The 27861-nt window shown below is 47.3% G+C and overlaps 2 protein-coding genes across 3 annotated transcripts in view; one reads left to right on the plus strand and one right to left on the minus strand.

Moving 5' to 3' along the window:
- Nucleotides 1-1612, minus strand: part of RECQL4 (RecQ like helicase 4) — a 39737-nt gene extending 38125 nt beyond the window's left edge. Inside the window, exon 1 of the mRNA XM_084848539.1 lies at nucleotides 1560-1612. The gene's annotated coding sequence lies outside the window, so the exon portion shown is untranslated. The remainder of the gene's footprint in view (nucleotides 1-1559) is intronic.
- A 144-nt stretch (nucleotides 1613-1756) lies between these two features.
- Nucleotides 1757-23665, plus strand: LRRC14 (leucine rich repeat containing 14). 2 transcript variants are annotated; one of them, XM_084848546.1, is made up of 4 exons: nucleotides 1780-1900; nucleotides 8928-9295; nucleotides 13730-14365; nucleotides 20564-23663. In XM_084848546.1, the coding sequence occupies exons 2-4, from the start codon at nucleotides 8973-8975 to the stop codon at nucleotides 21132-21134; spliced, it is 1530 nt and encodes a 509-aa protein (XP_084704672.1). In that variant the 5' UTR covers nucleotides 1780-1900; nucleotides 8928-8972; the 3' UTR covers nucleotides 21135-23663. The 2 variants fall into 2 exon arrangements, with proteins under 2 accessions (XP_084704673.1, XP_084704672.1); XM_084848547.1 differs by lacking the exon at nucleotides 8928-9295 and having other exon boundaries at nucleotides 1757-1900; nucleotides 20564-23665.
- Nucleotides 23666-27861: the final 4196 nt, after the last annotated feature.

Here is a 27861-nt window from a genome sequence, read left to right on the forward strand (position 1 = left end):
GCCATACGTTGCTACTGGGAAAACCATAGCTTTGATTATACAGACCTTTGTCAGCAAGGTGATGTCTCTGCTTCTTACTCTGCTGTCTAGGTTTGCCATAGCTTCCCTCCCAAGGAGCAAGCATCTTTTAATGTCATGGCTACAGTCACCGTCTGTGGTGATCTTGGAGCCCAAGAAAATAAAATCTGAGTGCAGCACTTTAACAGCATCATCTTTTAGGATTTTAACTAGCTCAGCTGGAATACTGTCATCTCCGCTAGCTTTGTTGTTAGTAATGCTTCCTAAGGCCCACTTAGCCGAAATTTTGCATTAAGAAGCTCATGATCTGAGCCACAGTCAGCTCCAGGTCTTGTTTTTACTGACTGTATAGAGCTTCTCCATCTTTGGCTGCAAAGTACATAATCAATCTGATTTCGATATTGACCATCTGGTGATGTCCATGTTCAGGGCAGACAGCAGTGCAAACAAGCCAAGGAAAAGCCATGGTTCAGAACAAGCCATGGTTTAGGCAAGCCAGACTTTGTAAGCCAACAAGAAACCATGGCCTCTATTTGTCGCCTGTAGCTGGTTAATAAATCATGATTTGTTTGCAGGGGTTGGTTCGGACACAATGACAAGCCAAATTTCAATAAACCACACCATGGCTTAGTGCTATGCATGAACACTATGTATTATAATACAATTGCCATTTCAATTTTTTTTTAATGCACCCACACTATTGCCTTCATTTTTTAAATCAGAGCAACACCATTAGGAACAAGAGCAGTAATCAACTCGTAAACAGTCACACAAAAAGCCAAGCCAAATAAAATGATCTTTACTGCTTGCTGAAAGGCAAGCAGTGAGGGATTCAATATAACCTCCCAGGGAAGGGAGCTCCACAGATGGGGTGTCAAAACAGAAAAGGCCCTGTGCCATGTTCCCATCAGACTAATGCTGTTTGTTGACAGAACATGAAGCAGGGCTCCAGATGATGGTAAGGTACAGGCAGGCTCATATGGGATTTTTTATTTATTTCATTTCTATACCACCCAATAGCCGAAGCTCTCTGGGCGGTTTACAATTTAGGCTTCGTTTTGACTGAGGAAATGGGAAGAAGAGATGGCACCACGTATGTGGACGACTGGGGCGGAGGAGTGCATCTTCCGGCCTCAAGCACGCAGCTATGCCTCAGACGTGTAGGCACACTGCTTAGTGAAACCCCACAAGCTTGGGAAGGACTTACATGCAGGGACCATGATGCCGTGGGCCTTTAGCCCGCTAAGCACGGAAGTGATTACATTATGCAAAAGGGCAAAATATTTACAAGTTTATATGACTTATGCAGATTCCAACGGTTGGTTTTCAGAGCACAGAACTTGGATTTGGCGGTTGATGATGCAGCACGTACGTGTATGACAGAGCGCTCAAGCGAGGGAAGGGCACAAAGCAGGCAGCGCCCCTCCCCCAGGGACTAGGGACCCAGGCGTCCGAGCACCCTTTTTTCGTAGGCTGAAAGGGACCCAGGCGTCCGAGCTCCCCCTCCTTCCTCCCAGGCGAAAAGGAACCCCCCCCCTTACCTCCGCCTTTTTCCTAACGCGCCTTGCCTTCAAGCCTGACAGGATTCTCGGCTCCCGCGCGCCCAACGTGCCGGCCAATCAGCGAGCCGCTGTCCCTGGAGGGGTAGGCCTGCCCGGCCAATCAGCAGGCTCCTCCGGACGAACCTTCCCGTCTCCTTGGGAACGCCGAGGGGGAGGAGCAAAGTGGGAGGCGGCGGCTCCGGGCGACGTCCGCGCCTGCGCACAATGGGAAGTACGGCGGCCGTCAGGGGGGCGTCCGTGCGGCCTCGGGATGGGCTGAAGCCGAAGAACAAGCAGGGCCGCGAGAGGCAGGCGCCCGAGGCAGCGCGGGCACGGCGAGGGTAAGGGAGGCGGCTCCTCGCCCGGGCCGCGTTGCCATGGAGACGGGGGGTGAGCTCCCCTTGAGGGGGGAGGCGGCTGTTAGAAAGCCGGGAAGCGGGGCGGGGGTGGATGGTGCCTAGAGGGGCCGAGGTGCTTGATGGGATCTTCTGGGGAGCGGGGAGTGTTTAAGGTGGGGCGCGGAGTGGGGAAACAAAGGCAGGCCCCGCCCGCCCGGTTCAGGGAGGCAGCGGCGCCCGCGCCCAGGGCGCGTGGTACATGGGAGTGCAAAGGCGAGAGTGGCACCGACGTGCTGCAGCCTGGTCAGAAACCTTGCAGGCCGCTCCTGAGTAACTGGCAGCACCAGGTAGTTGTTGCTTGTTTAATGGGGGGGGGGAGCCGCTGAAGCAGGCTCTGAGGTCTTCTTCGCCTGGCTCCCTGCCTCTCCTCAGGCGCTGGCCATACGTGGGAGCATTGGTGACCTCGTGGCCCTTTGGACCTACTCTGCACCAAACATTGCTCCCACCTCTGTAACCATGCATGCGTACATCTGCCAGAACTGAGGCTAGCCCTTTATGCATCTGACGAAGTGGCCTGTAGGCCATGAAAGTCTCAGGCACAGGGGCGCAGAGCCTCAGGCTTGGGGTCCCAATCCGGGGTCTCCCAAATGGCCAAGCCCCTTTCCGTCCAACCACCAATCGTTTGGTGGTTTCCTGGCTTTTGTGCAGTCCCTGCCCCCTCTTCTAAAAGGTTGAAATGCCTCTCCTAAGTCTTAGGTACTGGCAGTAATAGCTTTAAGCTAAAATACACTGGTATTTTGGGGGGCAACTCCTTTTCTTTTGGCCACATCCACCCCAGGAATGCACACCCCCCACCCTAGCTTTTCTCAAATGGAATTCAGCTCTTGGGCTGAAGCAGGTTAAACAACCCTGTTTTGGTACAATAAAGTTTTAACGTGCTACAAGATCGTTTTTTGGATTTTGTTGCCATAGAACTATCTGTTGGAGTATTGGCTGTTTTCCCTATGGGGATTTAAGTGAAGACTCAAGGTGGGTTCTCTGCATTCAAAGGAAAATGGTGGCAGAGTCCTGGGGTAGCAGAATGAAGTTGAGGTTGTAAGGGGTAGGAGGTGTTGTCAGATTTTCAAAGTCTTCCATGGAGAGAATTCTTTGCAAGTAGAAAACAGGCATACCTGTGAGAGGGAAGTGTAGAACCTTTCTCTCTCATGTACTGGTCTCTTTAGTTGTAGGGATTTTTTTTACATGAGCATACAAACTTAGCATCCCCTTACTTCCCTGGAAGATGTAACTGGATGATACATGTGCTTGCAACTGTGTGTTGGTCAGGTTCACATGTTCCATATGTTGGTGTTCGCAATCCTGGGTACACTCCTAAAAAAAGAACATCAGGGAGGAATCGGGAAAGCAGGTAGGAAATCCTGTTGTGGGCCTGGTTTCCTGGGTGAAGATGATGGTGAGACGATTTCCCACAACCCAGATTTAGCATTATCACCTTAAAAACAACAGCAAATAGTGAGTTCTATGGCAAGACTGATGCTATTGTGGTTTCTGTCCTCTGATTTAAGCTAGTTATTCCTCAAACCAACATTGGAGAGTGGGGACTTACCCAAAGCCACTTACAGAGTGGTGCTGTGTGGCTGTGGCATATTTCCTCATATGAGTTAACCTAAGAACATAAATCAGAGCCTCCTTGCTGGGTCAGATCAAGTGCTCATCTTGTCCAGCATCATGTTTCCAATCGTAGCCAGCCAGATCCTTCTGGGAAGCTTCCGTGCAAGGCTTGGAGGCAAAAAAAAGATGCATTGCACAAATGAAGTTTGGTGTAGGGATCCACATACTGGTACTAATAGATAACAGTTTCCCAGTGGGCTGGGAGACTGTTAGGGATGCAGACCTCTTCAAGCAGCTTGAATTGGGTTCTACTTTTTGCAGTGAATGGGGAAAAGAGAACCAATTTCAGCCTTCTGGTGTCCTCTTGCACAAGCTTTGATGAATCTACTCCCAGGGTAATTAAGGGGTGAGTGAATGAGGTGATCATGAGGCTTTCACATCTGATTATTTGGCACTAACAAATTCTGGTATAAGCTTTCATGGACAGTGTCCACTTCATTGGATGCATGAAGTGTTAACCTCAAATTCACAGATCTGTATACATACCCTCCCCTTCATGGATCACTGCCTTGTTGTGGTGAAGGGGCTTGCGTAACTCAGTGAAGCCATAAGCTATGCCGTGCAGGGCCACCCAAGACAGACAGGTCATGACGGAGAGTTCTGACAAAATGTAGTCCACTGGAGAAGGAAATGGCAACCCAGTCCAGTATTCTTGCCAAGAAAACCCCATGGAATGTATCACAAGGCGAAAAGAGATGACGCCGGAAGATGAGCCCTTCAGGTCGGAAGGTGTCCAATATACTATTGGGAAGAGCAAAGGGTATTTCCAAGTAGCGCCAGAAAGAGTGAAGCGGCTGGGCCAAAGCCGAAAGGACACTCAGCTGTGGATGTGTCTGGTGAAAAAATCCAATGCTGTAAAGAACAATATTGTTTAGGAACCTGGAATGTCAGATCAATGAATCAAGGTAAGCTGGAGGTGGTCAAACATGAGATGGCAAGATTGAACATCGACATCTTGGGAATCAGCGAACTAAAATGGACAAGCATGGGCGAATTTAATTCAGGTGACCATTATATCTACTACTGTGGGCAAGAATCCCTTAGAAGAAATGGAGTAGCATTCATAGTCAACAAAAGGGTGGGAAAAGCAGTACTGGGGTATAATCTTAAAAACGATAGAATGATCTCAGTACGAATCCAAGGCAAACCATTCAGCATCACAGTAATTCAAGTCTATGCCCCAACCACTGAGGCCGAAGAAGCTGAGGTTGATCGGTTCTATGAAGACCTACAACACCTTCTAGAACTAACACCAAAAAAAGATGTCCTCTTCATCATAGGGGATTGGAATGCTAAAATAGGAAGTCAAGAAATCACCGGGATAACAGGCAGGCATGGCCTTGGTGTACAAAATGAAGCAGGACAAAAGCTAATAGAGTTTTGCCAAGAGAACACACTGATCATAGCAAACACTCTTTTCCAACAGCACAAGAGGCGACTCTACACATGGACGTCACCAGATAGTCAGTATGGAAATCAGATTGATTATGTACTTTGCAGCCAAAGATGGAGAAGCTCCATACATTCAGTAAAAACAAGACCTGGAGCTGACTGTGGCTCAGATCATGAGCTGCTTCTTGCAAAATTTCGGCTTAAATTGAAGAACGTCGGGAAAACCACTAAACCGTTCAGGTATGACCTAAATCATATCCCTGATGAATATACAGTGGAGGTGAGGAATAGATTTCAGGGATTAGACCTGATAGACAGAGTGCCTGAGGAACTATGGACGGAGGTCCGTAACATTGTTCAGGAGGCAGCAACGAAATCCATCCCAAAGAAAAAGAAATGCAAGAGAGCAAAGTGGCTGTCTGATGAGGCTTTACAAGTAGCTCACGAAAGAAGGGAAGCGAAAAGCAAGGGAGAAAGGGGAAGATATACCCAACTGAATGCAGAGTTCCAGAGAATAGCAAGGAGAGACAAGAACGCCTTCTTAAATGAACAATGCAAAGAAATCGAGGAAAACAACAGAATGGGAAAGAGTAGAGATCTCTTCAAGAAAATCGGAGATCTCAAGGGAACGTTTTGTGCACAGACGGGCATGATCAAGGACAAAGAAGGCAGGGACCTAACAGAAGCAGATGACATTAAGAAGAGGTGGCAAGAATACACAGAAGAACTATACAGGAAAGATCTGAATGTCCCTGATAGCCATGATAGTGCGCTTACTGAACTTGAGCCGGACATCCTCGAGAGTGAAGTCAAGTGGGCCTTAGGAAGCATTAGTAACAACAAAGCTAGCGGAGATGACAGTATTCCAGCCGAGCTATTTAAAATCCTAAAAGATGATGCTGTTAAAGTGCTGCATTCAATATGCCAACAAATCTGGAACACTCAACAGTGGCCACAAGACTGGAAAAGGTCAGTTTACATTCCAGTTACAAAGAAGGGCAACGCCAAAGAGTGTTCAAACTACCGCACCATTGCGCTCATTTCACATGCCAGCAAGGTGATGCTCAAAATCCTACAAGCTAGGCTTCAGCAGTATGCGAACCGAGAACTACCGGAAGTACAAGCTGGGTTTCGAAGAGGCAGAGGAACTAGAGATCAAATCGCCAACATTCGCTGCATCATGGAGAAAGCAAGAGAATAGCAGAAAAACGTCTATTTCTGCTTCATTGACTACGCTAAAGCCTTTGATTGTGTGGATCACAACAAACTGTGGCAAATTCTTAAAGTGATGGGAGTACCAGACCACCTTACCTGTCTCCTGAGAAACCTGTACGAGGGTCAAGAAGCAACAGTAAGAACCAGACATGGAACAACCGATTGGTTCAAAATTGGGAAAGGAGTACGACAAGGCTGCATATTGTCACCCTGCTTATTTAACTTATATGCAGAGTACATCATGAGAAATGCCGGGCTGGATGAATCAGAGGTCGGAATTAAGATTGCTGGGAGAATTATCAACAACCTCCGATATGCAGACGATACCACCCTAATGGCAGAAAGTGAAGAGGATTTCAAGAGCCTCTTGTTGAGGGTGAAAGAGGAGAGTGCAAAAGCTGGTTTGAAACTCAACATTACAAAAACGAAGATCATGGCATCTGGCCCGATCACTTCCTGGCATATAGAAGGGGAAGAAATGGAAGCAGTGACAGATTTTACTTTCTTGGGCTCCAAGATCACCGCAGACGGTGACTGTAGCCATGAAATTAAAAGACGCTTGCTCCTTGGGAGGAAAGCTATGGCCAACCTAGACAGCATAGTAAGAAGCAGAGACATCACCTTGCCGACAAAGGTCCGTCTAATCAAAGCTATGGTTTTCCCAGTAGTAATGTATGGCTGTGAGAGCTGGACTCTAAGGAAGGCTGAGCGCCGAAGAATTGATGCTTTCGAGCTGTGGTGCTGGAGAAGACTCTTACGAGTCCCCTGGACTGCAAGGAGGTCAAATCAGTCCATCCTAAAGGAAATCAACCCTGAGTGCTCATTGGAAGGACAGATAATGAAGCTGAAGCTCCAATATTTTGGCCACCTAATGCGAAAACTCCCTGGAAAAGACCCTGATGCTGGGAAAGACTGAAGGCAAAAGGAGAAGGGGACGGCAGAGGATGAGATGGCTAGATAGCATCACGGATGCAATGAATATGAACTTGAGCACGCTCCGGGAGAGAGCGCAGGACAGGAAGGCCTGGCATGCTATGGTCCATGGTGTCACGAAGAGTCGGACACGACTGAACAACAACCTCTCTCAAAAGTTCTTTGTTCAAGATTGGCCATCTTAAGGTTATTCATAGAGTGTCCTGGCAGGTTGAAGTGTTCCCCCACTGGTTTCTCAGCATTGCCATTCGTTATGTCAGATTTGTGTCCATTTATTCTTTTGCATAGACTGGCCTGTTTGGCCTATATAGAATGCAGTAGCAATGGGTATTGCTTGTAAATGATGGCATATATCACAATGGAATATGAATAGGTGTATGAATAGCTAATGTGGATGGCAGACTAACACAGCTACCGCTCTGGAAGTTATTGCAGTGATGTCTATGTTACCATCCGGCAACAATTTGTGAATGGCCACCGTTAAGGTAATAATCACTATCTGTACTTTTTTTGCATTTCTTCCCTCTGACAAAAGTTTACATTCCCCCCCACCCAACCATATGTGTGTGTGTATATAAATCTGCCATTTTGAGGTTAACAGTTCATGCATCTGGTGAAGTGGACAGTGTCCACAACAGCTTATGCCAGAGTAAATTTGTTAGTCTTGGAGAGAGCAGTCCTACGTGGGGGGTGGGGGGTGGGCGCTGGCTCCGAACTTGGAGATGACCACCCATCCACTGCGGGCTGGGAGGAACGGTGAGGATTGGATCTCCTCTGCCCTCCCACCACGCTGCTTTCGCAGCTAGACAGCTGGTTTTGGTCGTACTGGCACTTCCGAACTCCCCTCCCCGCCCCTAGGAAGGACCCATTTCCCCGGCTCTGCACTCTTATGAGTGCGGAGTGCGGGGCTGATCCGCGCTGCCTATGAGGCAACGCAGGAGGGGGTGGAGGGCGGTTCTCCAGGAACTGACCAATCCTATGGCCATGTAGCCGCTGACTAGTGCCCATAGGATTGTGCCTCAAGTTGCCATAGGACTCTTTGTTGTTTTTGTTGCAACATACTAACACAGCTGCCCCTTGGGAAATTTGGTTATTATTTGTGACAGATTTGCTCAAATTCAAAAGATGTGGAGATAGAGGAAGCCGAGCCAGTTGTTTTGTATGAGAATACTTGTTCAGTTATTTTATCAGTGCTAATCAATCAGAGCTGTTAGGGCTCCAGCTTAAAACAGTCACCCTTTTTCCTAACTGCCAGGGACAGAAACAAATAAAAGATGTCCATGAAAGCTTATGCCAGAATAAATTTCTTAGTCTTTAAAGTGCCACAAGACTCTTGGTTAGAAATAAAAGAGGTGAGAAGAATCCAGCGAGAGGCCTTCGATGCAGTTCTTACTTCAGATTAGCAGCATAAATGTTAACACATCTTTGTAAGATTGTTTGCATTTCTAATTAAGAGCTGTTTGGGTTCAGCTGGCTGAAGAGCCTTTTTAAAGCAAATGTGCAATGTGTTTTACAAGTTGAACCTTCACATGTTTACTCAGAAGTAAGTACCACTGAACTGGTTTAGATGGTTATTGTAGGCTAAACAAGACATGGCGGCTTGTTTAAGCCATGGTGCATGCCAGATGCCATTTGCCTAATTATCCAGCTGGGTGCAGTATGTCATGTCATTCAGACCTGGGCAGCATGGCTTGTTTGAGGGGGGAAACAACCCTTAAATAACCCAACAACAACCCATGGTGATCATGCGAACCAGCCCTCTGTTTGAGTATTTTGAATTAGGTGGGAGAGAAATTAAGCAAAATCATTCTTTCTACAGTTACGTGGTGTGGTGGTTCTGGCTTGCTGCTTGCCCTGTTGCACCATGCATTCCCTGGTATTCCTCTGTGCACAGAAGGTTGTCTCCCACTACGCTACCCTGCAAGATGCCTTGGGATTCCTCCCGAAAGAGCTCTATCCAGTCTTGTTCAAGGCAGCCTTTATGGACAAGAGGACTCCGTCACTGCAACAATTAGTGCAGACCTGGCCGTTCCCAGTCCTCAGTTTTCAGAAGCTCTTGCGGAAGTGTCAGCATTGTGAACGTGCCCTGATCCGGGAGAAACCAAACAAGTTGTGCATCCAGGCGGTTATTTTGGGGGTGGTGACATACCTGATTAAGATGCTAGAGGATCGACGCTGCATTAAGAGGTATCTGACAGTTCACGTGTCCCTGGTTTTCTTATAAAGGGGGCTGGTGGGGGGATATATATTGGCTAGTGGTACTATATTCATTGTGAGCCCTTTAGAGGCATGAAGGCATTAAAACCATCACTCTTGGAAACCTCTGATTTGTGGCTTCTCAGTTTTTAGACTAAATTGCCATCACATGTTTAGGATTCTCTTTACCATTTCTAAGATTGTGGAACTTAGACAAAAACTGAGATCCTCATGATATGTGCCCTGGGGTTCGCAGTTCATTGTTTGTTAAGGCCTTTCCATGTGAAGGTGCATTTTGGTCCTCATGTTTGCTCATCCTGCATGCCCAGCCCACCCAACTCATTTTCTGCAGTAGATGCTGATAATCCCAGGCAGTGCATGGTACCGCAGTGCATGCATGGGAATCTAGAATGCTGGCTCCATCTCATACTGTCTTCGCCACAGAGGGCTAACCTGAACTTCCAGGTGCGCCGTAAAGCACCTACCAGGGGTACAAATAATTATTCTTTATCATTGTGAAACTCTGATTGACTCGTTCACACATACTGCTAACCCATGGTTTATTTAAACCATGATTAAGCCATGGTTGTTGCACTATCCAAGGTTTGTCTGGCAGACAATCCAACAACCTATGGCTTCTTTTCTCAATTCCTGGGTTGTTTGTTTTCCTCCTTTGCCCTCTCCCTCCCTGTATCCCAAATGCCTTTGTGGCGCTATAGTATTGGCATGTAGAGCGGCAAGCGTTTTTGACCACTCTTGCCTACTGTCCCTGTAGCCTGGCAAAACAGCATGAATAACCAATTGTTCTGGGTTCACACACAACAACTACCTGTAGTTTAAACAACCCAACCACAAACCATGGATTCTCTTTCTGGGTGGATCGTGGTTAACAAACTATGGTTTGTTAGCATGACTGGGTTCGCACATCACGATACCCCAGAATTCAACAACCCATTGGTTAAATAAACCAGGTCACTGTGTTTTTGCCTTTCATAAGTATGTTGTCAGAGAATCCATTGACCTGTTCCTTTTTCTTTTTCTTTTTTGGAGGGTATTGATAATGAATGTTACTATTAAGGTGCCTTGGGAGGGTTTTCCCTAAAAGGCAACTTATACATCTTTTACAGAAAATAGAGAGTAGTCTCTCAGTGGTTGCAGTTCCGGACACAGGAATTGGCTGTGTTCTAGGTCAGACTATCCATCTAGCCCAGTATTTACTTTGACTGGCTGTGGTTCTCCCAGGTCTTGAGCAGGGGGAAGTCTTTTAACTGGAGATGTTAGGGATTAAACTTGGGACCTTCTCCATGCAGAACATATAGTCCCTCCCCAACAGAGAATCTCAAAATGTGTGGTGAGTCTACTTAATGGGATACAAGCAATTAAAAGAGGTGTGTTGACTCTGCTCTACAAAAGGAAGCTTGTGGTCTCATCTTGTGGTTAAACATGTTGCCCAGTTATCCACACGTAGTCACAAAATGTTCCTGCAGACCCAGTCAGCTGAACTTCGCCAGCTGGGCCTTGCTTCCTTTCTTGGGGGAGACACTAGTTTGCATTTTTTCTTCACTGTTACAGAGGCAATAAGCTGATTGTTCCCTCTCTTCTTCTTTTTTTATAAAGATGTTGGGAATTGGTGGGAATTGACAGGAGGCATTTTTCCACATGACCTGAATAGAAGCTTAGAGGCTACTACTAGAACTGCGATCTAGTGAATGGCATCACATCGCTAGATGCTGCTGCACCATAAAAACTACCGTAGCTCCATACGCATGCCCCAATCCATCAACATCATCCTGATCATCATCATCATTTATTATGTACCGCCATCAGTATGTGTGGCACTTTGCACAGGACAAGAGGACATGTCCCTGCCCTGAGGAGCCTGTAATCTAAAATTTGACACAGTGGAAACAACAGAAGACTGGGAGGAAAGTGGAGCAGGGTAAACAAGGAAGCTACAGTCATGTGAAAAAGAAAGTACATCCTCTTTGAGTTCTATGGTTTTATGCATTAGGACATAATAAAAATCATCTGGTCCTTAGCAGGTCTTAAAATATGTAAATACAACCTCCGATGAACAACACATGACATATTACACCGTGTCATTATTTATTTTACAGAAATAAAGCCAAAATGAAGAAGCCATGTGTGAAAAACTAAGTACACCTTATGATTCAATAGCTTGTAGAACCACCTTTAGCAGCAATAACTTGAAGTATGACTTTATCAGTCTCTCACATCGTTGAGGAGGAATTTTGGCCCACTCTTCTTTACAACATTGCTTCAGTTCATTAAGGTAGGGATGTACGAATCCCTTATATGGTTCCGGTTGGGGCATCCGCTCGGTGGGGGGAGGCGATCCGTTCCTCCCTCCGGAATCCTTGATGGGGTGGGAGGCGATCTGGTCCTCCTCCCCCCTGGAATCCTGCCTGGCTGGCTCTGCTCCCCAGCCATGCCGCATCAATCCACAGCAGGGCCTCCAGCCGCTGCCGGCTGGTGCAGACGCAAATGGCGTCCTGCGTATGGGATGCCATTTGCGTCCCTACGGTAGCCCATGATAGGCTACGTAAATACGTAGCCTATCACGGCTAAAGCAGGGACGCAAATGGCGGCCGCTACGCCATTTGCGCCCCTGCTGTTTGCCGTGATAGGCTACGTAAATACTTATATAGGCTATCACGGTAAAGGCAGCCACGCAAATGGCAGCCGCTACAACGGCTGCCATTTGCGGCCGCAGCAGTCCGGCAGCGGCTGGCCAGGAGACCAGCTGGAGCTGCTGCCACATCCGCTCCATGTAAGCTCCGTCCTGGGGGGATTCCACGGGGTGGTGGGGGGCAGGAGGCCGTTCCACCATGGATTCCGGGGGGCTGGATTCTAAAGAATCCGGCCTCACTGGAGTCTGTGGCAGAATTCTCTGACACCCTTCATTGAGGTTTGCAGGCATTTGTTTATGCACAGCGCTCTTAAGGTCCCGCCACAGCATTTCAATCGGGTTGAGGTCTGGACTTTGACTGGGCCATTGCAACACCTTGATTCTTTTCTTTTTCAGCCATTCTGTTGTAGATTTGCTGGTGTGCTTGGGATCATTGTCCTTTTGCATGACCCAATTTCGGCCAAGCTTTAGTTGTCGAACAGATGGCCTCACATTTGACTCTAGAATACTCTGGTATACAGAGGAGGTCATGGTCGACTCAGTGACTGCAAGGTGCCCAGGTCCTGTGGCTGCAAACCAAGCCCAAATCATCACCCCTCATCACCGTGCTTGACAGTTGGTATGAGATGTTTGTGCTGATATGCTGTGTTTGGTTTTCGCCAAACGTGGCGCTGTGCATTTTGGCCAAACATCTCCACTTTGGACATTGTTCCAGAAGTCTTGTGATTTGTTCAGATGCAACTTTGCAAACCTAAGCCATGCTGCCATGTTCTTTTTAGAAAGAAGAGGCTTTCTCCTGCCAACCCTTCCAAACAAACCATACTTGTTCAGTCTTTTTCTAATTGTACTGTCATGAACTTCAACATTTAACATGCTAACTGAGGCCTGTAGAGTCTGAGATGTAACTCTTGGATGTTTTGCAATTTCTCTGAGCATTGCACAGTCTGCCCCCGGGGTGAATTTGCTGGGACGTCCACTCCTAGGAAGATTGGCAACTGTCTTGAATGTTTTCCCACTTGTGAATAATCTTCCTTACTGTAGAATGATGGACTTTAAATTGTTTGGAAATGGCCTTATAACCCTTCCCAGATTGATGGGCAGCAACAATTGCTTCTCTAAGATCATTTCTGATGTCTTTACTCTTTGACATTGTGTTAACACACACCTGAATGCTCGAGACCAGCAAACTCCTGAGACTTCGGCTTTTACAGAGTTGGTCACACTCACTGATGATCAGTTAATCAAGGGCATTTGATTAGCAGCACCTGGCTGCTACTTAGCCTCTTCATACCTATGGAAGCAGGAAGGGTGTACTTAGTTTTTCACACATGGCTTCTCCATTTTGGCTTTATTTCTGTAAAATAAATAATGACACGGTGTAATATATCATGTGTTGTTGTTCATCTGAGGTTGTATTTACCTAATTTTAAGACCTGCTAAGGACCAGATGATTTTTATTATGTCCTCATACGTAAAACCACAGAACTCAAAGAGGGTGTACTTTCTTTTTCACATGACTGTATATGCCACTGTTTCAGTTGCATGAGCTTGGGCTGAGTTACAGGGTGGGCATGGAAGCTAGAGGGTAGCCCCTGGATTTTCTTACGATAGTGCGCATGCACTGTGCCTTAAGGAAATGTGGTGACTGATGGGCTGTGACAAGGCAGGGGACAATCTCAGGGAAGGGAGGGCCTTTAGTAGGGCAGGCTGGCCCAGCAGTAGGAGCAGGAAGTTATGCTGCTGCTCTGTTGACTTTGTTTGTTTGTCTTTGACAGCAAGGGGCAGCGGCTGCAGATCCTAGATATGACTGGCCTTCAGGATGAAGGGCAGGGCCCTGAAAGCATGAGCCTCTGGTCCAGGACAGTCACACTGGCAAAGGCTTGCCTTGACATCTCCAAGCAACAGAGCAGATGCGTGAAACGGGCATCCAAGAGGCGGAAAGGCCCCTATAACAACTCTGTTGCCCTGCCGCCCCCTCAGCCCGTGTCCGTGGATGTTTGGGTGGACCTTTTTGTGAACAGCACCTCCTACGGAGTCCTGAAGGACGCTTTGCAGACCAACAGTGGCAATGCGCTGCGGCTGAGGTGCCGGGACTTCCGGGCAGAGGAGCTCTCCATTGCCAGTACCGTGGGGCTCTTGGAGTTCCTGGACCCGGCTGGGGTCCGTCAGGTGGATCTGAGGTTCAACAACCTTGGACTCTCTGGCTTGAGAGTGGTCCTCCCACACTTGGCCAAGTTCACCAATCTGGCGAGCCTGAAGTTGCCCTACAGCAACATTGACGTGAGGCGCCTCACAGTGGGCATGGAAGGGAGCCTGCAGTACTTTGCCACCCAGCTCAGCCGCCTCACCTGCCTCAAGGAGCTGAACCTGGGCTCCTCCAGGCTTTCGGGAAAGCTAAGGCAGCTACTAGGGTAAGCTATTCAAGAAGGTGTGTGAGTGAGAGGGAGGAAGGGGGAGAGGGAGACAGGGAGGAAAACATCAGGTATCCAAACAAACCATGGTTTGGTACGAGATCTGAATGCTGAAAGAGAGAGAGAGGACACAAATATACTTGTAGTTGGCTCAGTGTGCCCCTGTGTGTATTTCATTCATCCATCCATCCATTCATTTCATTTCTATACCACCCAATAGCCAAAGCTGTCTGGGCAGTTCACAAAAATTACAGAACAAAAACATTATATAAAAACCTTTCACATACCAAGTGTAAAAGCTAAAAAACAGTTTCAGTTTTTGGGACTGCATGCTGGCCAGTTTTAAAAGGGCACTTGATTTCCTGCCCCCAACTGCACTAGCTTCCAGTCTGTTTCTGGGCACAATTCAAGGTGGTGGTGCTTACCTATAAACCCCAAAATGGTTTGGGTCCAGGATATCTGAAGGACTGCCTCCTCCCGTATAAGACCACCCATAGTTTAAGATCTGTTTCGGGAGCCCTGTTATGTGTCCTAACACCAGCAGAGGTTAGGTTGGTGGGCCATGGGACACGGTCTTCTTTAGCAGCACCCTGATTGTGGAACTCCCTCTTTAGGAAATCTCCTTCCTAGTTGAGGAGGTGTGTGTGTAAAAACTTTTGTCACATGTTTTTGTTCATTTGTCTTTAAAGATGGCTTTTCCTCTGGTTCTGATCTGTTCAGGCATGCTTCTTATAATATTATTTTACATGTTTTAATTTGTATATTGGCTTGGGGGCTTTTTGGGGGCCTAACAATTCTTAAACTATGGGCAGGCTTATATGGGAGGAGGTGGTCCTTGCAATATCCTGAACCCATGGTGGCTGGGGCTGCTAGGAACTGAAGTCCAAAATATGTTGAGGTTGAAGAAGGCTGGTCTAGTTTAACCCCCTGCTCAGTGCAGGCTCTGCAATGCAGAATGCATCTACAGTATCCCTGTCCAGCCTCTGTACAGTATGGCTGTCCAGCCTCTGCTTAAATACTCCCAATGAAGGAGAACCCACCACCTCCCGAAGCAGTCTGTTCCACTGCTGAACAGCCCTCATTGTTAGGCTGTTTCTCCTAATGTTAAGCTGAAATCTGCAATTTCCACCTGCTGATTCTAGTCTTTGTCTCTGGAGCAAAAGAGAACAAATCTGCTCCATCTTCTGCATGGCAGCCTTTCAGATATTTGAGGGCTACTATCATGACTCCCCTTAATATTATCTTCTCCAGGCTAATCATATCCAGCTCTTTCAACCGCTCCTCATAGGACTTGTTTTCCAGACCTCTCACCATCCTGGTTGCTCTTCTCTGAACATGGTCCAATTTGTCAATGTCCGTCTTAAAATGGGGCACCCAGAACTGGACACAGTACTCCAAATGCAGCCTGACTAAGGCAGAATAGAGAGGAACTATTTCTTCCCATGATCTGGACATTATGCTTCTGTTAATGCGATTGCATTACCTTTCTTGGCTGCTGCATAACACTGCTGGCTCATATTCAGTTTGTGATCCGCTAAGACACCTAGGTCCTTTTCACTTGTATTGCTGCCAAGCCAGGTCTCCCACATCCTATACGCATGCCTTTGATTTTGTAAGACTTTCCAATTATCTCTGCTGAGTTTCCCCCTTCATGGATCACTGCCTTGTTGTGGCAAAGGGGCTTGCGTAACTCAGTGAAGCCATAAGCTATGCCGTGCAGGGCCACCCAAGACGGACAGGTCATGGCAGAGAGTTCTGACAAAATGTGGTCCACTGGAGAAGGAAATGGCAACCCACTCCAGTATTCTTGCCAAGAAAACCCCATGGAACGTATCACAAGGCTAAAAGAGATGACGCCGGAAGATGAGCCCCTCAGGTCGGAAGGTGTCCAATATGCTACTGGGGAAGAGCAGAGGGTATTTCCAAGTAGCGCCAGAAAGAGTGAAGCGGCTGGGCCAAAGCCGAAAGGACACTCAGCTGTGGATGTGTCTGGCGGTGAAAAGAAAATCCGATGCTGTAAAGAACAATATTGTTTAGGAACCTGGAATGTCAGATCAGTGAATCAAGGTAAGCTGGAGGTGGTCAAACATGAGATGGCAAGATTGAACATCGACATCTTGAGAATCAGCGAACTAAAATGGACAGGCATGGGCGAATTTAATTCAGGTGACCATCATATCTACTATTGTGGGCAAGAATCCCTTAGAAGAAATGGAGTAGCACTCATAGTCAACAAAAGGGTGGGAAAAGCAGTACTGGGGTACAATCTTAAAAATGATAGAATGATCTCAGTACGAATCCAAGGCAAACCATTCAACATCACAGTAATTCAAGTCTATGCCCCAACCACTGAGGCCGAAGAAGCTGAGGTTGATCGGTTCTATGAAGACCTACAACACCTTCTAGAACTAACACCAAAAAAAGATGTCCTCTTCATTATAGGGGATTGGAATGCTAAAGTAGGAAGTCAAGAAATCACCGGGATAACAGGCAGGCATGGCCTTGGTGTACAAAATGAAGCAGGACAAAAGCTAATAGAGTTTTGCCAAGAGAACATGCTGATCATAGCAAACACTCTTTTCCAACAGCACAAGAGGCGACTCTACACATGGACGTCACCAGATGGTCAATATCGAAATCAGATTGATTATGTCCTTTGCAGCCAAAGATGGAGAAGCTCCATACAGTCAGTAAAAACAAGACCTGGAGCTGACTGTGGCTCAGATCATGAGCTGCTTCTTGCAAAATTTCGGCTTAAATTGAAGAACGTCGGGAAAACCACTAAACCGTTCAGGTATGACCTAAATCATATCCCTGATGAATATACAGTGGAGGTGAGGAATAGATTTCAGGGATTAGACCTGATAGACAGAGTGCCTGAGGAACTATGGACGGAGGTCCGTAACATTGTTCAGGAAGCAGCAACGAAATCCATCCCAAAGAAAAAGAAATGCAAGAAAGCAAAGTGGCTGTCTGATGAGGCTTTACAAGTAGCTCACGAAAGAAGGGAAGCGAAAAGCAAGGGAGAAAGGGGAAGATATACCCAACTGAATGCAGAGTTCCAGAGAATAGCAAGGAGAGACAAGAAGGCCTTCTTAAATGAACAATGCAAAGAAATTGAGGAAAACAACAGAATGGGAAAGAGTAGAGATCTCTTCAAGAAAATTGGAGATCTCAAGGGAACGTTTTGTGCAAAGACGGGCATGATCAAGGACAAAGAAGGCAGGGACCTAACAGAAGCAGATGAGATTAAGAAGAGGTGGCAAGAATACACAGAAGAACTATACAGGAAAGATCTGAATGTCCCTGATAGCCATAATAGTGCGGTCACTGAACTTGAGCCGGACATCCTCGAGAGTGAAGTCAAGTGGGCCTTAGGAAGCATTAGTAACAACAAAGCTAGCGGAGATGACAGTATTCCAGCCGAGCTATTTAAAATCCTAAAAGATTATGCTGTTAAAGTGCTGCATTCAATATGCCAACAAATCTGGAACACTCAACAGTGGCCACAAGACTGGAAAAGGTCAGTTTACATTCCAATTCCAAAGAAGGGCAACGCCAAAGAGTGTTCAAACTACCGCACCATTGCGCTCATTTCACATGCCAGCAAGGTGATGCTCAAAATCCTACAAGCTAGGCTTCAGCAGTATGCGAACCGAGAACTACCGGAAGTACAAGCTGGGTTTCGAAGAGGCAGAGGAACTAGAGATCAAATCGCCAACATTCGCTGCATCATGGAGAAAGCAAGAGAATTCCAGAAAAACATCTATTTCTGCTTCATTGACTACGCTAAAGCCTTTGATTGTGTGGATCACAACAAACTGTGGCAAATTCTTAAAGTGATGGGAGTACCAGACCACCTTACCTGTCTCCTGAGAAACCTGTACGAGGATCAAGAAGCAACAGTAAGAACCAGAGATGGAACAACCGATTGGTTCAAAATTGGGAAAGGAGTACGACAAGGCTGCATATTGTCACCCTGCTTATTTAACTTATATGCAGAGTACATCATGAGAAATGCCGGGTTGGATGAATCAGAGGTCGGAATTAAGATTGCTGGGAGAATTATCAACAACCTCCGATATGCAGACGATACCACCCTAATGGCAGAAAGCGAAGAGGATCTCAAGAGCCTCTTGTTGAGGGTGAAAGAGGAGAGTGCAAAAGCTGGTTTGAAACTCAACATTACAAAAACGAAGATCATGGCATCTGGCCCGATCACTTCCTGGCATATAGAAGGGGAAGAAATGGAAGCAGTGACAGATTTTACTTTCTTGGGCTCCAAGATCACCGCAGACGGTGACTGTAGCCATGAAATTAAAAGACGCTTGCTCCTTGGGAGGAAAGCTATGGCCAACCTAGACAGCATAGTAAGAAGCAGAGACATCACCTTGCCAACAAAGGTCCGTCTAATCAAAGCTATGGTTTTCCCAGTAGTAATGTATGGCTGTGAGAGCTGGACTATAAGGAAGGCTGAGCGCCGAAGAATTGATGCTTTCGAACTGTGGTGCTGGAGAAGACTCTTACGAGTCCCCTGGACTGCAAGGAGGTCAAATCAGTCCATCCTAAAGGAAATCAACCCTGAGTGCTCATTGGAAGGACAGATAATGAAGCTGAAGCTCCAATATTTTGGCCACCTAATGCGAAGAGAAAACTCCCTGGAAAAGACCCTGATGCTGGGAAAGACTGAAGGCAAAAGGAGAAGGGGACGGCAGAGGATGAGATGGCTAGATAGCATCACGGATGCAATGAATATGAACTTGAGCACGCTCCGGGAGAGAGCGCAGGACAGGAAGGCCTGGCGTGCTATGGTCCATGGGGTCACGAAGAGTCGGACACGACTGAACGACTGAACAACTGCTGAGTTTCATCTTACTAGCTTCAGCTCAGTTTTCCAGCCTGTCAAAATTCTTTTGAATCTTGATTCTGCCTTCTATATGGTATCGGGAATCCCAGATGTAATTCATCTGGAGTCTTGAACTCATTTAAGGAAGCTTGGTGTTCTCTAACCATCGGCTGCAATTCCCTCATAATCCATTTATGAGTCTCATCCCACCCAAGAGTCAGTGATACCTATCCAGTCATACTTACCATCCTGCATTAGGATTTCAAGTTCATGCTGTTTGTTTCCCATACTCTGTATATATAGACGTCGAAGACCATGGGTGTGGCACCTTCCCGCTTTCCCTGCTGTTTTGACCTGCAAATTGCAAGGCTCCACTTCCACTGTCTTGCCTCCTCCTTTGTCATTTGTGCTCTTGTCCCTAGTATGTACCTCAGTAATTAGCACTTGGCTTTTGCCACCCCAACCCCAGGAGTTGGTTTAAAGCTCTCTTGTTCAGGTTGGCAATGCTCCTGTCAAACACATTGTTCCTAGTCCAGTGCACCCCATTCTCCGCATGGATTTCTTCATAATGGTAGGCCATGGTCCACAAACCAAATCTTTCCCAGCGACTCTATCTGCATAGTCAGCCATTCACTTTCAGTATCCTCCTTTCTCTGCCAACATGGAGTGATGAAAAGACTACTTGTACCCTCAATTCACTTTTCTACCCATAGCCTCATAGTCTTTGGAGATCCATTCCTCTGGCTATATTGTTTGTTCCCACATGGATCAGTAGACAAGGGTGTTGATAGCCTCTCCTTCACATCTTGAATACATGCTACAGGAAGGCAACACACCTACCAAGATGGCATGTCTGGTCTTCATACGGCTGCCTCTGTCCCTCCCAGTAGGGAGTCTCCTGCCACCACCATGCTTCTCTCTCACTTTAACTCTCAAGCGAGGCAAGCCACTGTTTTCCCAGTGTGTGTTGGTTTTTGCAGTTAATAAGCGAGAAACTAGTTCAGCTAGACCACCTGAAAGTGCCTGACTGCCATCTCCACAGCTTATACGTATGTACACAGGGTATCCGGTGAGTGTTGGCTATAGAATTCATTATGTAGTGGGCTCATTCAAACAACCCAATTTCTCTCGATTTCTGCAGCATGGCAACTGCAGCAATTGCTACAAGAAGGGAGGTGGTGGTCTGGGCCCCTTTCAGTGAAAATGGGAATAAAGCACACTTCTATTATTTATAAAGCATTTCTATACCACTTCTTGGCTCTAAGAGGAGTCCCATGAACCGTGGGAGCCAGGAAGGACTGTAATAAGATGTGTTGTGGGTCTGTAACAAGTGTCCTTTTCTGTATCCACAGAGACTTGCAAAGCCCCTTAGAGAGCCTGGAGCTGGCCTTTTGTTACCTTCTGCCTAATGACTTCGCCTACCTTTCTCAAAGCCTCCACACACCTGCCCTGAAGAAGCTGGACCTCAGCGGGAACAACCTCTCCGACAGCCTCCTCCAGCCTTTCCAAGGCCTGCTGACTGAGGCTGCCTCAACTCTCCTCCACTTGGACATAATGGAGTGCCGCCTGATGGACACCCACCTGAACTTGCTCCTCCCCGCCCTCTGTCGCTGTTCCCAGCTTCGCTACCTGGGAGTGTTTGGCAATCCCATCTCGGCCAAGGGACTGAAGAACTTGCTCCACAGGGCAGTGGGCCTGTTGGACTTGAAGCTCGTCATCTACCCCTACCCTGTGGACTGCTATGGAGAAGACTTGCCATGGCCCCCCACCTCCTCCAACCTGCTCAATGGCTCTGTGGATGAGGAAAAGTTTGCTCGGGTCAGCAATGAACTCCAGCAGATGCTGCTGAGTGCAAACAGGGCAGATGCCATCTGGACCACGAACCTTTGCCGCCACAATAGCCTGGACTATTTCAGTTTATAGCCCTGCTGGCATCACTTCACTCTTGCCAATAGACCTAGAATGTGCCCCCCTCCCCTCCTGCCACTTATTCTCCCATGCTCCCTCTCTCTCGCTGTACTGTAGTGGGGCTGTCCGGGCACTTCTAAACCAAAAGATGTTGGTTTAGAAGTGGGATAGTCTTGAAAGCAATCTGACTGGCTGTGCTCTTTTTCTGGCACTTTAAAGAACCAGATGAGAGACCATGCAAAGCCATCATAACTCTACTCAGCTCTTTCTCCTGGCTAGGAGTATCACAGAGCTATCCCCTAGCCATAAGGGACAGGTGGACAGGATGGTCCTGGATTCCTTCCAGTCAGCAGAAAGTACCGTGGCAATTGTGGAACAGAGAACAGGCAGGCAAGTGGCGGGAGAGTGAGGAACACATGGTGCATTTGCATCTCAGTTAAAGACCAATGCCAACACTGATTGCCAGGTCAAAACATTTTTTCCATTTTGAAGTAAAGCCCTTTCTAGTGCATGCAGCAGTATCTGGGAGTAGTTTTTGTTTTGGGGAGGGGTTTTTTTAACACCTATTTTGTAACGTCTTATTTAGGACTAAACAAAGTGGGTATGATCTTTCTTGTGTGTTGCTGTGAGTGTCTGAGATGGAGGCCAGTTGGATGCTTTAAAAGCTATAGTATTTGATCCCTCTCTTGAATGGACTGGATTTGAGCAGGCAGTCTGATTTTCCCCGAATCTAGGAGACCTAATCCTAGTCAGGGCAAAAGCAAGGGAGGTGAGACTATAGAGATAACTTTCAACCTGAAATAAAAGATTATTCATCTGAGACCAACTGTGGTGTGTAGCATCTGCTTATGAGGAGGAGGTTTACTCTAGAATCAGTGAAAGAGTTCCAGTCAATGCTTTATGAAGTGCTGCTGAGAGCACATGGGACCTGGATTATGGCTGGGTGGAGAAGTGGATGTTGAATTAGGGGTATTGTACTGTTTAATTGCTGGTCAAGCTGAACACAATTAGGTAGCCTCTCCTATCAGAGCAAGTATAGGAGTTTAGCCCCAATTGTGGTGTACTTTTCCTCCATCCTGTAACAGAATGGAAAAAATGTGTACAATTCATTGAAAATCACGTGTATGTATTTTGACATTACTCATGTGCTCATGCTGCAGTTCCCATGCGTATTACCAGAGCAAAATACATCTGCAATTATCACACATGATGGTGTAATGGTGCCTTTCTCTTTGTAGGAAAATCCTCATATACTTGGTCTTGGGCAAATGAAAACCTAAAACTGGATTGCAGTGAGGATGAACTAAGTTAAGCGTAGCCCTCCCTCGCCTTTGGAGCAGCATGGGAAAGAAATCTATATACAATGGAGAATGTGAAGCAATGGTCTTACTCACCTGCATCTCTATGTCTTGCAATCATTTTTGTTTATCACACCGGGGATGTTGTGAGGAAACCTTCCTTGATCGCTGCAGAACTGAAAGTTGAGCACCAAACTAGATGAGATGCCTCCCACTGGCATGGATGGGAACTCTTCTTTCAGTGCAAACGGGGGGGGGGGGGCTTGATTGGCACTGCAATAGGGGGGCAGAGGATTAAAGTATCTTGTCATCTCATCAGGCTCCTGATCCAGGGCCCCCACACCTACTATTTACTTACAAGCCATTCACAAAGTCACTAATTACATGAATGGTCCCTCCTCCAGTTTGGCTGTTAAAGTAAATTGCCACAGGCCAAATTGTATTTTCCTAGCTAAGAAGAGATTTGAATTGTTCTGGAAGTGGGAACTCTGCCAGTTCTGGATTTATTTTCATTGAGTTTTATCCTGCTCAAACCAGCTTACAAAAAGAACCAGCTAACCATGACTGAAAGGCAACTAAAATTACCAAGGGACTGGAGCAACTCCCCTATGAGGAAAGGTTACAACATCTGGGACTGTTTAGCTTAGAAAAAAGGAGTGAGGGGATGATAGAGGTGTACAAAACTATGCGTGGTGTGGAGAAAGTGGATAGGGAGACATTTTCCCCGCTCTCTCGTAACACTAGAACCTGGGGCCATCCCATGAAGCTGATTGGTGGGAGATTCAGGACAGATAAAAGGAAGGATGTCTTCACACAACCCATAGTGTGGAATTCACGTCTGCAAGAAGTAGTGATGGCCACCAATTTGGATGGCTTGAAAAGGGGATTAGAGAAATTCATGCAGGAGAAAGCTATCAATGGCTACTAGTCCTGATGATTATGTGCTAGATCTCCAGTATCAGAGGCAGTATGCCTGTCCACCAGTTGCTAGGAACGTGGGTGGGAGGGTGCTGTTGTATTTGTCCTGCTAGTGGGTTTCCCATGGGCAGCTGGTTGGCCACTGTGTGAACAGAATGCTGGACTAGATGGACCCTTGGTCTGATCCAGCATGGCACTTATGGTCCAGGCTAATTCATCCTACCTGCAATTCACTTTATTTAAGCTGATGTATACCCTGCCTTTTTAATTTGATGGCCAAGGTGTGTAACAGTTTCAAAAGCACTCAAAATAAAGTTTCTATACAAGCATATCCACTCTCAGTCCCATGCCTCACTTAAACATTTACCTGCCCCTCATCCAGGCTAGCAGTAGAGCCACCCCAGAGCCCAACACACACCCTGTACACCATCCACCCTTTGCCCCTTCACCTAAAGCAGCTCCACACACAAACCATCCCCTGCCATAAGCCTGTTGCTCTCAACAAGGGGAATCCTTGCCTACTCCACTCTGACCTCATCAACCAAGTTTTAGACCTCAGTGAGCTACTGTTGCAAGAAAATTCCCTTCCTTCTTGCACTAGAATTCTGTAGTCGGCCACCTAACTGGACTAATAAGCATATCCAAAAGCTGCTGGTTGATGCAAAGGAAAACGACCATAATTCAGTGGTAGAACACATGCTTTGTATGCAGACGGTCCCAGCATCGGTGGATAGGAAGACCTCACTCTGCTTCAGACCCTGGAGAGCCATTACCAGTCAGAGGAGGCAATACTGGATTAGATGGACCAAAAGTGGCATATGGAGAGACGTTCTCAGCAGCTGTTCCACATCTGTGCAACTCTCTTTTCTTAGCAGTTCCCTGAAAATGCATGTTCTGATAGTGGCAAACTCATGATGGAACGTGAGCAAAAACGGGCTAGAGCTCACTTGAGAGTTTGCTTTGTGACAGTGAAGAAGGCCTGCTTCTGTGCTGCCATTATATCTTCACAGTGTGGTCCAGGGGAGCTGTTCCAAGAGGCTAGGGGCTGGTTATATCTGGGCCACGAAGATAAGGGGAGGAGCCCTCATGGGCCTGCTGTGATCAATTTGCTGGACATTTTGGTGGACCATTCTGCCCTAGATGCCACATTAACACAGGGAGGTTTCAGACTGCACCCGTGGCTTCTGTCTGCCCAGTTTTGATGGGTATCTTTCAACTTGTGCCACCAGAGGATGTGGACAAGAAGCTTGCTTGACACTAGCTCTTTGATCCTTGTCCCTCTGGCCTAACTGCAACTGCCTGAGGGCAAGAGCAGCCTCCTCATGTGATCTGCACTTTCACATTAAGCCAGAAGACAAGTCAAGGTCTAAAATGCATTATTTTACAACACTTGTGAGTTGCTGGCAATTGAGATCGAAGCATCCCTGATGATCAGGACCAAAAGGAGTAGTTGAATGGTTGCTTCCGTTGCCATCTGTTTTTGTCAAGGGTTCCTAGACCATACCTGTGAAGAACCCGGTAAGTAGGGATGCATCCACTTCCAACACAGGCTGCCAAACCGTGCTCTCTGGCGCGTGTGCGCACACACACAGTGTCACGGATGCAAAGCCCTCTGGCTGTGTAATGAGGCAGCAGAGACTGCAATCCACAAACTATTCAACTAATAGCACCTCTTCACCTCTCAAGCGACTACAAAAGCTTAGAGCTGTCCTCTAGGCCTAATTTGCAAAGTAAATCCTTAGGTAAGAGAGCTTCTGAAAGCAAATTAGTTGCCTTTCAACTCTGGATGGGTTTCTGGCTGTGCTCGGCTGGCTTTTTCTGAGCTGCTGCCTTCAGGGAGGATCCTCCAACGTCTGATGGGCCATCAATCTGGTGTGATGCCTCCCTTCTACTCTTCTCAACTCCGCCTGCTTGGCAAGCTCTGGCATCTGACAGTCCTGAAGCTCCCTCCCCCTCCGACAGAGCCGGGTTCCCGTGGGGGGAGGGGAGGATGGTCTCGGAGCCTGGCCCTCCTCAATAAGCCCCTGGGAAGGCTCTTTGCTGGCTCCTGGGGAGTCCTGGGGAATTTCTTCCCCCACACCCTGTTTGTGCTGGGCGTCTTCTAACTCTGTCTCCAAATCTGAATCAGAGCCTGAAACCAAAACAGAGGGCCTGGGCTCCATTCATTCATTCTCTCTCTCTGCCTCCCTGCCTGTGGTTGGTTGCACACAAGCCATGATGCCACAATTGTAGTGACATCACCAGGTGAGGTCATGCACCTCCAGAATTCTTGGCCCAAGCAAGAACTGGCTGAAACGTCCTCCAGAAAGGAGAGAACGGTGTGCAGGTACTGCCACCGCTGTGCAGGTATGGTGTAAATAGGAGAGAAATACAGAACACATTTGGGGGAGGGCCACCATCTGCCAGGATGTCCAGCCTCCCGCAAACTGTTCCCCTCTTTCCCAGGTCACATAGACCAACACATAGCAAAAGCACCATCTGGCTTCCCAAAGATCGACCTGGGGTGTCCTACTAGTCAGCCAAACCCCCTGTTTTAGCTACCATCAACCAAAAGGTGGTTTGTCTTTGTGGTCCTCCACTTTCTCTGTCGAAGAACAGCAACCCTAGGCAGATGTAGATGGCTGCTTCACCAAGCCCACACAGTGGCAGCAGTCCAAGGCCTCTCGCAGGCCTTGGACTGAACCAGTTCCAGGTTCGGCCCCGTATTGTCAACACCCACTAGCGGCGGCAGCTCGCCAGGGCTCAGGCAGAATTCCTTCCGAGCGCTACTTGGCAGTGCCCGGGATGCAAAACAGGTGCTCTGTCACTGAGCGAGGGCCCCTCTGGGGCAGAGTCCCTGGGCTGGATGGGGGCAGCAGCAATGGGATGAACGTAACCCGCCAGCCCCTTAGGGAGGGAGGGATCAGTCTGGATCAGTCTACTTGCAGTCTAGCATGCCAAGCAGGTGCTCTGCCACTGAGCCACAGCCCTTTGCCCGGTTCACGTTGCGAGAGCTCCTTCCTCCCCTGGACCCAGCACTGCAGTGCAGGTGAATGTGGACTGGCTGAGAGATTCCCCACCCCACTTCATCTAGGAGGGAACCTCTTCTCCTGTCCCAGGTACTCCTTAGTAGGAGTGAGACAATGAACAGCTTGGTTTGGACCAGGGAGTGCTTAAAGTTTTGGAGTAATACAGAGCTCTTTTTCATCTTCTGACACATGGGCATTGGTCTTATCAGCAAGGTCTGTTTGTAACCCAATTAACACCGGCATCCGCCTTGCTGAAATTCCTCCTCCTGTGTCTGGAAAGGTTGCAAGCTTTGTTCAGTAAAGTGTCCATCTTGACATCCACCACCACTACCTTTCTTGAAAAAGTAGAGTTCTGCTACCAGGGAGTAAGTCCCATTTATGCACCAGTTGACCTGGGTAAGGGCAATGGCTCACTTGCTTTGTGCATCGTGTTCTGTAGGACTTCTAATGTGACATATATTTTTAAGTGATGCCTCTTTTGCCAGTGTAGTGTAATAGCTGGGGGATTGTAGGGGATCTGGGCTTCAAATGTCAGCTTCCAGCTGGCTCCATGGCTTTAGGTCAGCCACTCTCCCCCGCCTTCAGCTCCCCATCTCTTATAAAAGGATCACAATAATGGCTGACCTCCCAGGCATCTTGTAAAGATAAAAGATGCAGTGGTCAGGGGAAGGGCTATTTCACTGTTGCCAACTCATAGACCTCCCTTTGTTCCAGAACATGGTTTGAAGCACTCCAATTCTGTAAAATGCTCATATTTTTAAAAGTTTGAAAGGGCAACCCTAATTTTTTATTTCTATTTTGGCTGTGGGACCGCATGGCTTACCTTGAAGCTTACCTTGAATATTACCTGTTCTTGGGCATGTTGATGCTAGGGAAAAGATCAAACAGTCCAATCCTAAAGCAGTGCACTTGAAAGTAAATCCTCCTGCTTCCATTGGCACTTAAACCCTGATAAGCATGCTTAACATTGGGGTCCCTTAGCCTGATCCAAGAATTGCTTTGCCAGAAGTGGGCAAGTCATCGCTTCTCTGGCTAACCTACCTCACAGGGTTGTTGTGGGTGTAAAAACAAATCTGTGTTTCTTGAAAGAAGAGTTGGCGATAAGGTCAATAAATACAGAATCTACACATGTGTAAAAAGGATATTAGACAGAGGAAGGAATGTTCTTTTTATCCTACCTACCGAGAGCAGGTCTTTGAGCAATGGGTTGATATTGCAGGGATGTAGGTTCAAGCTACATATTTGGGGAATGCTTCCCAAAAGACATCCAGCAAAAGGCAGGTACTATGTAAACAGAATGGCAAAAGTGAAGCAGACAGAGCTACCTGGGTATTAAGTGGGCCTGGCAAGCAAGGAAAAAGTGGAGTGTTAAAGTCAAGGTATGGGGCAGAGCAGATGTATAAAAGATACATGGACAAATCTGCAAAAAAAGCAGAATAAAATATACTTTACTGGGAGACGCATTCTCTCTCATCAGAGCTTTTTTACTTATTAGATTGTGTATGTGGAGGTCTGAAT

This window comes from Heloderma suspectum, chromosome 4 (genome assembly GCF_057233095.1).
Source record: "Heloderma suspectum isolate Gila_16-S chromosome 4, 16-S_ref, whole genome shotgun sequence".
Classification (NCBI taxonomy): domain Eukaryota; kingdom Metazoa; phylum Chordata; class Lepidosauria; order Squamata; family Helodermatidae; genus Heloderma; species Heloderma suspectum.

Coding starts and splice junctions, on each gene's coding strand:
- LRRC14 (XM_084848546.1), top strand. CDS start 8,973: ATGCATTCCCTGGTATTCCTCTGTGCACAGAAGGTTGTCTCCCACTAC. Junction 9,296..13,729: donor GATCGACGCTGCATTAAGAG/GTATCTGACAGT, acceptor TGTCTTTGACAG/CAAGGGGCAGCGGCTGCAGA. Junction 14,366..20,563: donor AAGCTAAGGCAGCTACTAGG/GTAAGCTATTCA, acceptor CTGTATCCACAG/AGACTTGCAAAGCCCCTTAG.